General features: G+C 44.0%; 2 protein-coding genes across 2 annotated transcripts; one reads left to right on the top strand and one right to left on the bottom strand.

Moving 5' to 3' along the window:
• Positions 1–967: 967 nt before the first annotated feature.
• Positions 968–2,324, top strand: LOC107102626 (interleukin-17F-like). Its single transcript, XM_015402003.1, has 3 exons — positions 968–1,115; positions 1,510–1,703; positions 1,782–2,324. Exons 1-3 carry the CDS (start codon positions 1,083–1,085, stop codon positions 2,026–2,028), a joined length of 474 nt encoding a protein of 157 aa, XP_015257489.1. The 5' UTR covers positions 968–1,082; the 3' UTR covers positions 2,029–2,324.
• Positions 2,325–2,503: 179 nt separating this feature from the next.
• Positions 2,504–10,310, bottom strand: LOC107102620 (stathmin-4-like). Its single transcript, XM_015401998.1, has 7 exons — positions 9,947–10,310; positions 9,149–9,210; positions 8,968–9,063; positions 6,919–7,124; positions 6,651–6,794; positions 6,533–6,550; positions 2,504–3,507 (listed from the first exon to the last, which is right to left on the bottom strand). The coding sequence occupies exons 1-7, from the start codon at positions 10,030–10,032 to the stop codon at positions 3,499–3,501; spliced, it is 621 nt and encodes a 206-aa protein (XP_015257484.1). The 5' UTR covers positions 10,033–10,310; the 3' UTR covers positions 2,504–3,498.
• Between the last annotated feature and the right edge of the window lie 1,445 nt (positions 10,311–11,755).

Raw genomic sequence — 11,755 nt, 5'->3', positions numbered from 1 at the left:
ACTCCAGAGTGTTGTTCAGCATGGGGGGGAGTAGAAAATGAAGGCTAATCATGTTTTGGGTGTACTAAAGACTCACTACCCTTAATATCAGAGACTCTGCATCTCAGTCTTAGTGATGTAAGAGACTCTGTCCATGACTCTGTACCTTTGATATCAAATACTTAGTCTCAGTGTTGGTTAAGTGGTTGATCCTGTTTAAATTGTCTCTGTAAAATGCCTTGACATGACATGGACTCGTATGGTAGCCTATTGGTATTTGTGGTGTCAGAAACTTGGGTTCAGGTGTGCCGTATCAAGGTTTAGGGGATGATTCGTTTTGGACCAGTTTCAGGCCGGTTCAGGTCTTTTTTTTTCTTGATGAAAGAAACGGTGACTTTCAAACAGCTTATTGTTTTTTCTTAGCTAATATTTTCAGGTTTTATTCATTTGCTAATCTGAAACATTTGGGTTGACAGAAAAAGTAAATCAGGAAGTATGAAGACTTTGTAGCGGCTCTCAGTTTGAACCATTGAACTGTCGGCGAAACCTGGAGCATCTGAAGAATATTGTAAGTGAACCCGCAGGAAACCCAGAACAGCTCTGAAAGCCTAAACCTGCAGCAGCAGCAGGAACCGGTCTGACTGGGCTGGTTCAGAGGGGTTCAGAGGCTCGGCGTTCCCCTAAGACGGTTAAACAATCGGTGGAAGAATTTAGACCCAAAGCTACAGGATTCTGCAGATCATAATGTGACCTAGAAAATCTGCAGTTAATGTTCGATGCAGAATATTTGATCCTCAAAGTTAAATCTGAAAGTGGGTCGACGTTCAGGCCTTGTCAGCCGGGTCGCTGCGGTTTAGAGAGGAGGATCAAAGACACTCAGGTGGTGACATCACAATACAAAGTGTGGTCGTGGCGCCAACCCGCATAAAAACCCAACTGTTTAAACCAGTGCTTATCAGAACCCCAGTCAGTGGAGGAGGAAGAAGAAGAAGAAGATAGCACCAGCAGCTTCTAACCAGACCTCCAGCTGAGCCGTGGGAACCTTCAGGGTTTTAAAAGCAAACACAGAGGAAGTCAGACCAAGACCAGAGATCCAAACCAGCATGTTTCCAACATCAAGAAGCATCAATATGACGGTGAGGAAACCAGCAGAACTTATTCTTTTCAGAATCAGCGTCATTAGCGTCGTACAAAAGACGAGTTCTTTTATTATTGCAAATCAAATGTGGAGATTTAGCTTTATTCTTCCTGATGTTTGAATACCGTCTAATATTTGAATCTGGTTTATGGTTTTCCGTTTTGGACCTCCAGGCAGGGTCGATTTAGAAATGAGAACTGGTGTTAGAGAATTTTCTTCCACTGACAGCATTAGCATTTTCCCTGCATGTGATATTTGGACACTTCTGATCAAACCAGGCAGATACCAACTTTATTGGATTTATTTTGAAGGCTATGAGATGATTGTTTGTTGGTGGCAGCAGGGAGGTCCTCCAGTTAAGGTCTAGTTTAACCCTGTCTCATCTTCCTCAGGCCGTCAGTTGTGTCGTTGTGGTAGTGATGATGATGATGGTGAGGAGCACGGAGGCGGCTTCGGTGCACCATAGCAAGCACTCCAATGGCTTTCCAGATCAAACCATCCCTTTGCATCTGGACCCCAAGGCTTTAGTACCCAGCAGGAACATCCGACCACTGGAGAACATCTCCATCTCACCGTGGACGTACAAGTGAGTATCAGACCACCAGGTGTGTTACAGGTAGAAACCTGGGATGATTATTTAACCTGCCCCCTTCTCTGTCCCCAGTATGTCAAGAGATGAGTCTCTGTTCCCACCGACAATTTCAGAGGCTCAGTGTTTGCTGCATGGATGCCTGGACCTGGAGGGGAAGGAAGACCTGAACCTGAGGTCCAGACCCATTATGTTCCAGGCTCTGGTGCTGCGGCGGGTCAAGTCGGCGGGAACGGAGCAGAACTACCATTACCGCCTGGAGACTCGGCTGATTCCGGTTGGCTGCACCTGTGTCCGACATGTGGTCCACATCCAGGAGTGAAGCCCTGCAACAAAAATGACCCCCAAACCGTAGCAATCGATTTCAGCATTGATCAGAAATGTAATGAAGGTTTCATGATGAGTCCGGTCGGTAGAGTTGCTTCATGTCGCTCTCACAACCGCCTTCTGTTTATTTCTGTTTTTGTGTTTAGAGAAACTACACCACTAAATTAATCACCAGAAGGCTTTTTGTGTTTTATTTATGCTTATTTAAGTTTTATTTAAGTGTTTAATGATCTTCAGCAGCTATTTATTTTATGTATGTGGGTCTATTTATTGTCTAAATGTGCCGAGTCAATAAAGTCCAAAGTAGCAAACATATAAAGCCGTCTTGCTTTATTCTTTAAAATATAAACTGATTTCTGTACATCTGAGACACATCTTGTAAGTTTACAATGATGGAGTTAAAAGCAGCTGAGAGCCACAAATATGCACTCATTCACTCATTCATTCACTCACTCATTCATTCACTCATTCATTCATTCATTCATTCACTCATTCATTCACTCATTCATTCATTCATTCATTCATTCATATCAGGATATTTTCATGGAGATACAATAAATGTTGCTTGAATCATTTCAGCAGAATCTAAATAGAGCAGCAAGGAGGTGACTCGGGTCTCTGTTGGGCGACTAGTTGCTGATGTCTGTGACTCGGGTCTCTGTCCCACACCTCATCTCTTTGGTTTTTTAGGACTAATCTCTGAATATAATGTTAAGCTAACAGAATCTGCAGGCTGTAGTTGCTAGGCAACAGGAGACAGACCAGCCAATCTGAAGTCAGGAGCATCTCCTGACCTTCTGCAGAAGCAGAGGAGAAAGCCACATCTGCAGAGATTCTCTAAACCTACAGAACTGCAGATCCTGAACCCAGACTGGACCAGAACCACCGCCTTACTTTCACTCGGACTCGGATTCAGATGTCCTCGGTCATGTTCTGCTGTGTCGAGGAAAATGGGAATGTTCTTTTCTTTGTTCTTGGAGATGTTTAACCTCTTTGAATCCTTGTTCGGTTCCACTCATCAGAATTTGAACAGCAGTGTTTTCGATTTCATCTGAAACATCTGAAACTGATACATGAAAGTCTGGGTGGGCGTGAGAAAACTTCTGTTCTTCAGCAGAGTCTCAGGCAGCGCTGCTGATTCCTTCGAGATGTGTTGGGTTCTCGTTGATGCATGTTCAGTCACAGTCATACGTGAAGGCATTGGCACTGTTGGCATGGCAACAAAGCACAGAAAAGCCACAGAAAAACCACCCAGTGATGGCTTAATCTGCAGCGGTTCTCAAATTGAGAAGTTCATCTCTTCAGAGTCCTGGTGGAGCAGTCCTCCACTCTATCTGGTTCTGCTCTGACCCCTTCCAGTCACGCTTCCAGTATTAGCAGCGTCGGTTTCCCAGCTCGTCAGTCGGGTAAACTGCCCTCAAAATCGGCATCTGAATAAAGTTCAGCTTGTGTTGTGATCAGGCCATCATGACACCTGGAACAGAGCAGAGGGAGGAGGTGAGCATTTATTCACCAAAACAGACAGAAATATTACACAGTCAGGGGTCTGATGTTATGGCGGGCGTACACTGTGCGATTTTTTTCAATTGTTGCGCGCAGCTACAGCTCACGCTGTACGATGAAACCGCCGTCTATCTGGAAGCCAAACGACTAGAAGAGGAACATGAAGCTCACTAGAGTGAAACGCGCTGCCTTGGATATTTGGGCAATTTAGTGCTGAAAGCCCTAAAAAGAAAAGGAGACGACGTATTTGGACAAAGACATGGCTGAGCTAACGTGGCTACTACGGTCTGTCAGTTTGACAGAAAGACTCCCTTTTCACTCATTGCCCCCCCGCCATGATGCTGGGTTTACATCTGAGAAGAAGAAGAAGAAGAAGAAGAAGAATCCAAACATTTTATCTGACTGCTCTACTGCAGTGATGCACTAAAAACCCCAAAGAAGCCGCATCAGGTGTGCTAACATATTTGTTCTATTGTCAGACTAACAGTTAATAATTATTTGCAAATTCACAATCGCCCTAAAAAAAAAAGTTAAAACCATATAGATACTAGATTGTTGGTCGCAGTAACAGACAACTGTTCCTCCTCCAGCCCTTTAGGTGGCAGTAATACGCTTAAGGTGGATTTGCCACCACACAAGAAAAAGCTAGCTAGCTGCAGAGCATTGCGTACCGTCTGGGAGCAATTTCCCGGCAACATTAAAGTCGCATAACAATGGACCCCAGACAGTATCTATAGAGCTAAACCAGAGAATACTTGCATTACTCACGTTTACAACCACATGTGAATTTTTAGCAAACTTTTTAAATGCTGAAAACAATAAAATGCAAGTTGTGCTTCTATTCATTGGAGCAAATTAATGGTGATGCCAAGCATAATGTCGTCACACGTTTAGGTTGTAACAAGTGGTAGTTAGCTAGCTAGCTACCACTTGTTGCTGCACTAGTAATGCGGCAACATTTTAATGAATGTTTTACAATCAGCAAGTTGTACGAACTTAATGACGTTGGCTAGTATTAGCGATGATACGCACCTTCCAGAGACGTTGTGTTAGTCTAACTCCGGTTTTCTGTCGGATGAGCATACCTACAGTCAACACGCATGTGCAAGACATCAGATTTGCGTTTATCCCTTTAGTTTTGTTTAAAAATAGACTTTAAACTACCTCAACGGGCGTTTATTCCTTTAGTCATTTACAAAAAAAACAATTTAAGGTCAGATCACCATACGCTTCACAAAACACCAAAAGTAAATAATTAAATTGTTTCTTTGTAGATAACTAAAGGGATAAACGCAAATCTGACGTCTTGCGCGTTCATATTCACTATGGGTATGCTGGTCTGATGGGGTATGATCGCCTGACAGAACACCGGCATTCAGGACGCCAGCAACACCTGATCTGTCTAGTGAGGTTACCGTCAGCAACTGCAGAACTTATTAAACGTGTTTTAATCTCCAATTAACGCATTAATCCTTTTTTTCGTATAAAACAAATCAACAAGCATAAAAACTTTTTTAACGAGGTTAAGAAAGTTGATTTGAAGTCTGCAGTTTGTCTCTTCTAATGCAAAAATGTAAAATGTGCGTTGATGGCAACACGTCTACTGCGGAAACTGTGGGCGGGGCTAAGCTAAAGGCTCCTTCATGGTCCTTCAGTTATTTCTAGTATTGCTCATCATTTACCTTCAATTAATGGAAGGCTCCCGTTGCTGCTTAATTATCCTCATTAGCTTCATAAACGGCCAATTCATCCAGGATGTTTTAAATTCAGCTAACTGACGACCGGATCTCATGAATTTCAGCCGGAACATCTCAGGTCAGACTAACAGTTTCTCTCCAACACCAAAAAGACTACCTTTTTTTAATTTATAAAACTGAAGGAACCCAGTGCTGTTTGCTCGTTTCTCTTAATGAGTTTTACTGCAGGTGTTCATGGCATGAAGGGGAGGATTGCTGTTATTAGGAGATCCATCTGACCCGTGGAAGATAGATTAACCTGACAGGAAATGAAATCAAGTTGTTTTTCTGCCAGATATTTGTGTGAGAAAGTCCTTTATGTGGGGCTGGGATAGTTCCCAGGGAGAGTGTGTGTATCGGGACTCGCTGTATAAATGCATGTACTTCAGATAAGCCCCGCCCCTGGCGCCAAAACATACAGGATTGTAACTAGACACAAGTTGTGTTTCCATTCAAATATAATTCAATTGGAGCAGACTTGTAAAAGGTTTTTAAAAAGAAAATGCAAATTAGACTGTTTCCATCCACTGGAGTGAATTACTGAGGCGAAGAAATGCATAATGTCGTCATTTGTTGATTTTACGCTTGGCTAATGTAAACAGGAAGTAAAGTTAGCAAGCTGGCGGGAAAAAAAGATCAGTGAAGGACCGAAGTTTCAATAAATTTTTATAAATATATTCAGATGTTGCCATTTCCATCAAGTTCTTCTAATGCAATAATTAAAAACGTCTTTTGAAACCATCTCTCTTTAAAAGCGCATGCAGCGTAAAAGGAAAGTATCATCACATGTTTTTCGTTAAAAATGTTTGAATATTCAGTGTTTAGTTTTGTTTTAGTTTACGATCACAGATTTCTTCTCCAATAGTTACGCAGGTTCTCTTTGGTTTAGCTCCTCGTCATTCAAGGCCATGAAACAATAAATCTCTGAAACAAATTGTGTGGTTATTATATCAAAATAAAGCCACAAATTGGATTTCTATTTGAAATAAATGGAAACTGTTTAACTTAGAATGTATATTTCAATTTTAAACCTGTAAATATCAAAAATATTTTCTTTTAAAACAGCTAATTTTATTTTCTATCATCAGATAAGTTTTATCTTAAGTCCTTAAATGTGGTTAACGGGCCTTCAGGGCTCCAAAGCTTCATCGAAGGCAGTAAAGCGTCATCATATAAGATGATTAAGTTTCCTCAGGTTTGTTCACGTTTAGGTCTGTGTTTGACTCCGCCCACCCAGAGGTCCTCCATCCTCATCCTCACCTCCACACTGTGTTTGTCCTGAAAGACAGACAGAGACAGACTTTCATTAGAGACCAATGGAAGCTGGTGGGAGTCAGCGGCTGTGGGGGGGGGGGTTATCTCCAGCCCTCACCTCCTTCTCCTGCGAGGCGTTCAGGTGCATCACTGCCTGCTTGGTGTTGATGCGATGCTCCTGGCGCTCTTTGGTCAAAGCTTTCTGAGCAACTTCCCGTTCATGCTCCCTCCTCTCAGCCAGATGCTTCAGCAGCTCCGCCTCGTGACACTAGGGGGAGCCAGAGGACAGGGTTAACTGGGGCGGTTCAAGCTAAGATCTTTAATCAGGAGACCTTTGATGCTGCCCTGTGATTGGTCAGTTAGAATGCAGGATACACTCAGAATCCACCCACCTTCCTCCTTTCCTGAGCGGCGTCCAGCTTCTTCTGGATCTCCTCCAGTGATGGTTTCTGACGAGGAGGTGTGGTGGCCCTCAGCTCGGGGGCGCCATCGAAGGTGGGCGGCTTCAGAATGACCTCAAAGGCCTGGCCGCTCGCTCGCTTGCTCAGCTCGATGACCTCCATGTCCCGGATGTTGCACAGATTCAAGTCCACCACACCTGCAGGAAGACCAGAACCAAAAACATGAATCCTTTAGAGCAAGAAGGTCAAAGTGGCTCCAGAGAGGACTGGCTGGATCCTGGTTTCAGCTCTAAGAATTACCTCTTTCTCTCAATATGAAGCTTTTTCATCTGAGTCATTCAGCAGATTCAAACTCTCTAGAATGGTTCTATGGAGAGATGTGATCATCTGTGACTCAGACTGGTGTCAAACTGTTTGGCTGCAAAAAACCAGCATCCATTTTTTGGAAACAGTTTGACACCAGAGCTTTTAGAGCATTTAACTGTTTTATTTTGGTTCATTTCCACCATAGAAAATGTTAACATTGTCTAAGAACCAATATTTTATTTCTAAGGTTTAAATGATTGGGAGCAGTGACTGTAGATGGTCCAAAGGTTGCAGAACCCTGGTCCAGTTCCTAAAGATCATCCTCAATGCTGCTAGAACTGAAGTCCTGATGAGCCTCCATCCCGTTACCTCATCGTCACATCCATGATTACTGTAAAACTGTGTCTACTTTGTTAGTCGCTTTGGATCAAAGTTAGAGTTAAGACCATTTAATTTTTTGACCCTGAACTGATACCATCTGATACCATGTGTGGCCAAGTGGTTTGGGCGTAGAGCAAGAAAAAAAGAAAACCATCAACCAGTAAAGGTCCAGAGACATTTAATTATAATTTGTTACTTCAAACAGATTTTAACACTGAAATAAAACGAGGTTTTTATGCATCTATGTTATACATTGAATAAAAATCAAAATAAAAAAAGAAAATTTTTCCATTTTAAAATCTAAATCTAAAAAATCTTAAAATCTAAAATGGAAAATATTTTTAAATTTGAACTGATGGTTTGTTATTTTCTTTCTTTTTTCTGTCTTAATGTTGGCAGTGGGCTTTAGGCTGCCCTGCAAGGCTTTAAACCTGGGTTTAACCGGAGACTAAGCCATTCTCAAGCACATATCAAGGAGCTCATTTTGAGCCTGGATCCAGATTTATTGTTGATTCTGTTCATGGTGGAGAATCCTGCTTCACAGCAGCAGGTTGAGCCAAACATCCTCTAAATGTGCAGGGTCATCTTTGAGCACGCCATTTCACTTTTCTTTCACCAGTTCACCGCAGTTCTTCCAGCAGTCCACACTTTCTCTGCTCTCTTTTTCTCATGGTCTTCTCCTTCTTTCCCATCGCCCGGCTTGCCACAGGTTTGCCTGCTGTGTCTAAAAGTAGCAGCAGCAGCAACCCAGACTGACAGCTCATTGGCTCATTTGGATCACGCGCAGCCTGGAGCCGGACGCTCCCCAGGGCTTTACCGTATTAACAGGAGAAGAGGCGCAAGTGAAATTAGACACTGCTGTTGGTGTTGATGTTTTAAATTAGGTTGGGTCCAGATTAGGCAGCAGGTGAGTCCAGATCCTGACGGCGGTCCGCTAATCTGTGACCTCTGGCATAGAGCTTAGAATCCTGAGGTTGTGAGATTGAAACCCACTCCCACAGAATGCCTGAGCAAAGACCCTTATCCTAACACTGCTCCCTGAGGGTTCGGTTAAATGCAGAGAGTGATTTTCATTGCTCTGTCAGTGAAACAGCTATAACCTGTGACCAATGGGAAAGCAGCTAATGACATCATCATGTCTGACCATGTCGCCTCGGAGCAGGAAGAGAACTTCCACACCTCTGAAACCTGAAGGTGGAGCCCAGAGTTCCTGACCTGCTGTGGCATTAATTGGACCTATTGCTGTATAAACATGAACTTTAATGGATTCTATCTGAATAAACCACTGATGTAAACTGAAACTGGAGTTTAACTGGGAATCAATTAACCCCCCCACCCGTACAGGCTGCTGACCTTCCTTCTTGTTTGCTGTTTGTTCCCTGGGTTCTGCAAAGATGCAGGAGCAGAAAACGGACACCAGGGGGAGCTCTCGCATCTTCTCTCTGTAGGCTGGAAGATTGAGCAGAAGAGAAACAGATTAAAGCTGCAGGAAAGAAGAACAGCTGAAAGGCAGAGGCTCAGAGAGGCTGCGTACCTCTGAGGGTCATCTTCCTGCTGCTCTCAGTCAAAGACACTGTGGTGAGGTAGAACCTGTTCCTGGAAACAGAACAGAAAGAACCAAACATTTCATTCATGCAGCAGAGAAGCAGAGAGTCCATTTGATATTTGAAATGTTCCAAATTACAGCTGAACCTGAAGGCTCCTCACTTGGTTCAGGTTAAACATCAGATCAGAACCAGTTTCTGCAGCAGCTCTAAAAATACTTTTTTTTCTCCCTTTTTCAGCTCATCTGAGTCATTCAGCAGATTCAGACAGTCAATAATGGATCTTATGGAGCGATGAGATGATCTGTGACTCAGACGGAGGAGGGAAGCTGCAGAAACATCTACCCTGACTTTAGAAAACATCCCAGAACCAGAGGAGAGAACAGAAACTTTTCCTGCAGCAAATAGGAAGCCGCCTAAAAACATCTGAAGCAGGAACCAGTTCTGTTTCACATCAAGATCGTTGCAGAAACTACAGCCTGCAGAAACTAACCAGAACAACCACAGAAACCCATTCAGACTGGAAAACTGCATCAAATCAATCAAACTGAGGAGATGAAAGCAAAGAGTCGTAGTGAATGCATGAGAGCGTGCAGAGAAGGATGATGTCATTGTTTTCAATGAGCGCATTGCCCACAGGGACAGAGGAGCAGAGAGAAAGATGCACGAAGCGGTGCAGCAAGAGAGCAGAGGAGAGATGGAAAGAAGGAGCAGAGGATGGAGGAGCAGAGGATGAGGAGGAGAGGATGAGGAGGGAAATCTGCTTTGTTCTCTGAGAGGAAACTCACCCTGCAGCCTCGCCGCTCTGGTCTCTGTCCTCTGAAGATCTGCAGCTCAGCAGCATCAGCACCACACCACAGCTGCTGCATGACATCACCAGGCCGCACTCTGATTGGACAGCATGGATGCTGGGCTATGATTGGTGCAGGGAGGCACAGGGAGGGGGAGGAGGTGTGGGTGATATTTCTTCTTCACCTCCTCATCAGAAATTGCAAGCAGAGGAGCAAAGTTCTGTTTAAGTAACCAGAATCTGATCGACTTCATCAGAATCAGAACTTTTGGGTTCAGATAGAAGAGAGAACATCCTGATGTTCACCTACATGTTCACGCATTTAATGGACCTGCTCAGATAAGAAGGACGTTCTGTCTGGATTCAGTCCAGAAGCGTAGAAATATTCAGCAAACAGAACGTTTTACAGACGGGGAGACAGAAGCTGGTTTGAGAGTTTGCTTTTTCTTTGCAGATAAAAAAAAAAAAGTTCCTTTAATTAAACAAGCAGCTGCTCAGAAACGCAGCGGGTAGCACTGCTGCCTTGCAGCAAGAAGGTTCCAGGTTTGATTCCCAACCCAGGGTCAATCTGCATGGAGTTTGCATGTTCTCCCTCAGCATGCGTGGGTTCTCTCTGGGTACTCCAGCTTCCTCCTACAGTCCAAAAACATGAGAGTTAGGTTAATTGGCTTCTCTAAATTCTGCTTAGGTCTGAGTGTGATTGGTTGTTTCTCTCTGTGTTTCCCTGTGATGGACTGGAGACCTGTCCAGGGTGGCCCCCCCTCCCTGTCCAGGGTGGCCCCCCCTCCCTGTCAAGGGTGGACCCCCCCTCTCTGTCCAGGGTGGCCCCCCCCTCCCTGTCCAGGGTGGACCCCCCTCTCGCCCGCAGACAGCTGGAGATAAACACCAGGTTAGGATAAGCATGAAGGAAAAGCGCTGGATTGATAATTAAAAAGAAAAACCAAAGTTAGACACGAATGGATCATTAGGTTCTGCTTTTATCCGGGTCGATCCGGTTTGCTGGCTCCATGTGCTTCTGAGGAAATGTCAGCTCTAAAATTAAAGCTGACAGTGAAGCGTTACTCATCCTGACTGGAAGACGCCTCCGTCTGCTGCCACAAACGTTCCTCCAGCTCCCTGTAGAACCTCCAGCAGCCTCCTCCACAGCTTCATCTCCATTTCTGCTCCTCTCTCTGAAGGTCCAACCTCAGCAGCTGTGGGCCTTCGATGGCAGCACCTTATTTCAGCGCCGTATTGTTTTTAGGGCAGATTGATGAATCATTTTTTCATAAATATTAATCTGAGTTTCAGACCTTGAAAGTCTTAGAAACATGCAGATGTGCCGCCCTTCAAGTTTGGAAATTTGTTTCATTTTCTTTTTTTATTTCTATTTCCAGATATAATCTCATTGGTCCATTTAGCAGAGGTTCTGGTTCTGGTTCTACTCTCAGCGACACGCATCAGAACCTGAACATCTGCTTCTCTGTAGGTCCGTCTCTAAAACCTAAAGTTAGGGAATTAAAATTAAACCCTTGCTGTGAAGTTAATCTACTGCAAATGTTTTTCAGTCCTAAGAAACCCGCAGACAGAAGAACCGGTCTGTTTCTATCGCTAATGACATGACCTTTGACCTCCTCAGTGAGGCCTGCAGTCTCTGCTGGAGATCAATTTATTCACTGCAGTCCTGCAGACCCACCGGTGGAACTGCAGCTCCCATGATGCACTGCAGCAATCACCCCAATGATGTAATGGAGTGTTTCTATCAGAGAGCAGTCAGGACAGAAACCTGCACATCCCAAACGATGATGTCACCTCCAACCAATCAGCA

Source organism: Cyprinodon variegatus, unplaced genomic scaffold (genome assembly GCF_000732505.1).
Source record: "Cyprinodon variegatus isolate N-32 unplaced genomic scaffold, C_variegatus-1.0 Scaffold1283, whole genome shotgun sequence".
NCBI lineage: Eukaryota > Metazoa > Chordata > Actinopteri > Cyprinodontiformes > Cyprinodontidae > Cyprinodon > Cyprinodon variegatus.
The sequence above is the reverse complement of the archived record's forward strand: the minus strand, read 5'-3'. Positions and strand labels throughout refer to the sequence as shown.

Excerpts from the sequence above, each read along its gene's own strand:
- LOC107102626 (XM_015402003.1), top strand. The coding sequence starts at position 1,083 with ATGTTTCCAACATCAAGAAGCATCAATATGACG. Across the intron at positions 1,116-1,509 it reads CAAGAAGCATCAATATGACG|GCCGTCAGTTGTGTCGTTGT; the intron begins GTGAGGAAACCA and ends CATCTTCCTCAG. Across the intron at positions 1,704-1,781 it reads ATCTCACCGTGGACGTACAA|TATGTCAAGAGATGAGTCTC; the intron begins GTGAGTATCAGA and ends CTCTGTCCCCAG.
- LOC107102620 (XM_015401998.1), bottom strand. The coding sequence starts at position 10,032 with ATGTCATGCAGCAGCTGTGGTGTGGTGCTGATGCTGCTGAGCTGCAGA. Across the intron at positions 7,125-8,967 it reads AACAGCAAACAAGAAGGAAG|GTGTGGTGGACTTGAATCTG; the intron begins GTCAGCAGCCTG and ends GTCTTCCTGCAG. Across the intron at positions 6,795-6,918 it reads CCGCTCAGGAAAGGAGGAAG|TGTCACGAGGCGGAGCTGCT; the intron begins GTGGGTGGATTC and ends GGCTCCCCCTAG.